The 4,724-nt window shown below is 37.3% G+C and overlaps 1 protein-coding gene across 1 annotated transcript in view; it reads right to left on the bottom strand.

Moving 5' to 3' along the window:
• Positions 1 to 1,071: 1,071 nt before the first annotated feature.
• LOC105619814 overlaps positions 1,072 to 4,724 on the bottom strand; it is an 8,352-nt gene continuing 4,699 nt past the window's right edge. Inside the window, exons 5-9 of the mRNA XM_012201332.1 lie at positions 3,464 to 4,378; positions 2,973 to 3,076; positions 2,685 to 2,880; positions 2,377 to 2,595; positions 1,072 to 2,226 (exon numbers count right to left, since the gene is read on the bottom strand). Of these exons, the coding sequence (XP_012056722.1) occupies positions 1,072 to 2,226; positions 2,377 to 2,595; positions 2,685 to 2,880; positions 2,973 to 3,076; positions 3,464 to 4,378 (2,589 nt within the window). The remainder of the gene's footprint in view (positions 2,227 to 2,376; positions 2,596 to 2,684; positions 2,881 to 2,972; positions 3,077 to 3,463; positions 4,379 to 4,724) is intronic.

Raw genomic sequence — 4,724 nt, 5'->3', positions numbered from 1 at the left:
GGATTTCTTTTTTACTACATCTAATATATATACATATATAGTAAGCGTTATTTCTTACAGATACGCGACTTTTAAGTACATATTATATATAAAAATGATAATATTATCAGCTGTTTTTAGACACACATTTTTCCATTAATAATTTAAATTATTTTTCAAATTACTGATTTTGCAGCAAAGCACTTTACCCTCGTTGTAATCACATTGGAATAAGATATCGATGATGAGAAATTTTCATTGTAAAAAATTCATAAAGAGAGATAAGATAACAAGACTCAATATTAAAATTGAAATATATAATAAAACAGCAAATTGGAATATTACGACGCTATATTTCATACACAAAGTTATATATATATAAAACATTCGATTTTACTTTTTACTTAAATATAAAATATGTATGAAATTTATGTATGAAGTATTACATCGTATTATTTGCCGACTTCAATGTAAATTTTATTTTTAAAATTCATATTTCTCGTTTCTAATACTACATCCAACATAATTGCAATGAAGAACCAGGAGTCTTAATAGAACAAAATTGCATCGAATACAATTTTTATGACTTATACTGTAATGACTTATGACTGTAAGGTACATGAGAGGTAGCACGTTCGTAACATCTGTTACATTACAACATGTAATATATCGATGAGCTTATACTTTCCATATTATAGCTATTGCACAATATATACGCCATTTACCGTATAATAATAGATAAGATATAATGCGAGGTGCGCTGAACTTTTTGTATTTCGCAGTTCATAATTTACAAAGAACATCAGATTGTGAACAAAGTACCATAAAATTACAGTAAGCGTTTATCTTACGACCAGGCACACTTTATCACATTCGTGGTATAAATCTGATGCGACTGTAAGACAGAACTCGCATTCATTATAATTTATAATACATTGACTAGAGATACATAAATTATCGGGATGAAAGTATGAATATCAAAACAATAATATATTTTGTATATTCGTTCATTTTTTTTGATTATAGAACAAGCTCATTAATATTTTACAAACATTAATTTGTTTATCGATTGCCTTGTTTCTACGATAATTTTCAGACAAGTTTTTTTAACTTAGGCATCCTCTTAGGACATTTCTCTACATGAATATTCCAGTGACGAGTTTGGCATCTTTCGTCGCAGTAGAAGGCTGTTTCGCAACCTAGGCACTTGAACATGGATCCGGTGAGGCCACAATTAGAGCACTTCAGATTACTCGTAGTTTCCAGAGTACGATTCACCTTACCCAGATGCGGCGTTTCGCAGTTACGCTTCTCTTTCCGCAAGGGTTCCTTGGCAGCCAACGCATTATTGGACACGTTATTGGACGCTAATATCGTAGCGGATTTGTATGTCGACGTGGGCACTGAGGATGCTATTGTCGGCTCCTGTGCGTTGTCGTCATACATCGCTGTAGACGATTGAGAATAAGTATCATCCGCTTTCACGTAAGGTAATCTATCCAGTATTAAATTTTGCAATTGACGGTAACTACCATTATTCAACGGCGAGTCTACATTGACGCCGACTGGTTGCACCTGTTCTTGTGATAAACGTTCACGATTTGCCATTCTATTCGTCATCAGTTGCGAAGATTCATTATCCATGGCACCACTGATTCCTCCAGATACCATTTCTGTGTCAGTTCTTCCGTAGGATGATAGCGTACCACGCTGTCGGCCGAAAGAAGCTGCCGCAACCACTGCAGCAGCTGCCGCTGCAGCAACAACATCCGGGATCATCCTATTTCTGCCGCATTGACCATTGCTCGCGGGATAGCCAGCCAAGGAAGTGCGTGTCAAAGATTGCTGTGCAGAGGCTGGTAACGGTGGAGGTGGCGGTAAGAGTAGTGGTGGCAAACAAGTCGACGTGGTACCATTTTGCGTAGCAGCCGTCGTTGTCCTCAGACGATCGTAATCCAAGCCGGCAGCAGCGGCAGCTGTCGACTGATAGCCGCCCGCGGATAAAGTACCGGAATATTTGAGGAGATCCGCGGTAAAGCGACGAGACGCCGAATCCTGCAGATGAGTATGATAACTCTTGTCAAGTTGTTGCATCTGACGGAGTGAAGCTGCGTGCGAATCTTGCAAAGGACCTAATTGGTAGCCGCTTATCGGCGGTGCGGTAGCGTGCAGGCGTGAATGATAGGGATAATCGCCGTAAGGACATACCGCTGAGTGGTAGCCAAAAGCCGCACCGTAAGGTTCAATCTGCAACGGTAAACTAACTAAATAATTGAATGAAGAGGTGACTACATATATTGTGAACTAGATATTTAGTTCTCTAAGCGATTGAAATAATATCTAGTAGATGCGTTTCATTTATATATTAATTAGTCCATTGATCTTTTTATTTCTTACCGCATAATTCGATGGGTAGAACTGGGTAACTGAGATAGGTGGACAGATGCCCGGTCTCACTGGAGGTATAACTGATGTATACATTTGTTGCTGACGTTGCTGATACTGCTGACGCTGCCACCTTTCCGTATTCCATTGCGGCGCTACGTTAACTATGTTGTTTCGACTCGCATTACTTGGTGCATTTGAGCGGATCTTTTGCGCCTCCACTCCGGGAACCTGTTTGCGGAGGAACAGTAGAAAATTCGTTAGTAGAAAATAATTCATCGAAATGATTCATCGAATGAATTAGTGAAAATATAACTTACGCGAGCGACCTCCGCCGTTGATGCGATTGGTAAATTTATTCCAGATTGTAATTTAGATTTCGATTTAGTAGCTTGTTTCTTCGACATTCGCGCTACCCAATTACCCAGCGTAGGAAATTGCTCCGTCATAATACGATTTCCATCATTTTGCTGATTGGTATTCTCCTGAGTGACTCTGTTGCAGCTATTAGGCAGACTAACATACATCGATTGCATGAAAAAACACGTTAAATTTCACATATATAGATCAAACTTAGAATTATGTAACACGTCATATATTATACTTACACGATACATTGTTGATTTGAGCTACTAACAGTAGCTCTAGATTGAGCAAAATTCAAGGGTATTGCTGAATCTAAAGCAGCAGATTGACTCGTGCTTGATGTTACCTAAAATTACGCAAAATACGTTTTAACTATAAAACTCGGATCAAAATTATTTTTTGTAAATGCTCGAATCTTTCATTGATAAAAAGAAAAAATAAATACATAATTGTTAATAATTATGGCATATTAATTAATAACCATGGCATAATACAGAACAATTATTAAATTATTACATATAATAATTTGTAGATTTAACAAGAAAAAATATGAGAAAAAATACGATGGCAATAAAAAAATTAACTGATTGATGACACTAAATTAATATAGATTGTTCCACACAATTGCATTTTTCATAGAATTGTAGATGGTATATGCAATTTTATGGAGTTCAATATTTTATGGCACTTGTGTGTTGTGACCATTATTAATCCATAATTTTTTACAGATTACCTTCTGCATGTCCCTCGAATTTTTGATGACGTCTGTGAAGACGACATTCTCGCGTGCGACAGACGAGCCGTAATAATTCGACTGTAGTTGCAAGATGTTAGTCACATTGGCGGTGGGTACTTGTTTGACCATCTCTTCCTGTGCAGCTGTAACTGTACTCGTGACTACTTTATTCTTAACATTGATTCTCTCTTCTGAGTAAGTTCCATATTTCATCGTTTTCCTAGTATCTTCCTCGATCAATGGACTAGATGGTAAAGCTTCGTTTAATTTCTGTTCCAACTTCTGTTTCTCGCAGGCGACTTGTTTGTTTTCGATTTCCGAAACCTGTGTTACTCCATCGAGATGTTCCTGAGCGTCAGGTCTTTCTTTCATGTCTCTCATTTCGCTTCTATCTATTTCGAGGTCCATTGTCGGATTCAGAAAGTTGTCTAAAGGCAAAGTCGATGTTGTTTGTCGATGTTCTTCAATGTCGCTAAACGTTTTAGTATCCTCCGGAATTTTCTCCTCGATTTCCGGATTCTTCATTTTCGACAAAGTTTCTTCTTCGTTCCACTCCATCGTACTGTTTCTCGGATCTTCAAATTCAGACGATGAAACCGGAGATATAGCTGGCATTGTTACATCGTCGTGTATTATTGTTTGATCCGTATCATTCACCTTGATTTTTTTCTCGATTGGCGAGCTCGGCGAGTTGTCGCCTTTATGCCAACTTTTGGTGACGACCAAATTTTGCTTCAGACATTCGAGAGCAGTCGGTTGAATTGCTATGTAAACTCTGGGTAATACCGGTGGACTGTCTCTCACCGCGTCGGGTGATTTACCTTTCTCATAATCGATGGGAGAACGCGGCGACAATTTCGGTGGTTCCGGTGAAGGAGATGGAGAAGTGCCGTTTCTGAATATTCCATTCATCTTTTCAACATAAATATATTAATTAGTATTTATGATATCATTTGAAACATATCAAATAATCGATTTTTTTTATAACATGCATTTTCATTTATTGAACTCGAGAAAGGACTTTTTAGCAAAAAAAAGAGGATATTAAAAAGAGATGGATTTTTGTTTAAAGGTGTAAAGGTCTGTCTAAAGGTCAGTTTCATAACTCACGGTTAACCGAGGTTTAATCTGTTTAATCGAGGTCCAATTTATTTCTTTCTCTTTTCAATTCTAGCATTAGAAAGAGATGAGAAATAAATTAAACCTCGGTTAAGAGTTAATCATGAGTTGTGAAACTGGCCTAGAAGGAATAGTATTT

This window comes from Atta cephalotes (genome assembly GCF_000143395.1).
Source record: "Atta cephalotes unplaced genomic scaffold scaffold00023, whole genome shotgun sequence".
Lineage (NCBI taxonomy): Eukaryota > Metazoa > Arthropoda > Insecta > Hymenoptera > Formicidae > Atta > Atta cephalotes.
Note: the sequence above shows the minus strand (reverse complement) of the source record. Positions and strands in the feature narration are given on the sequence as shown.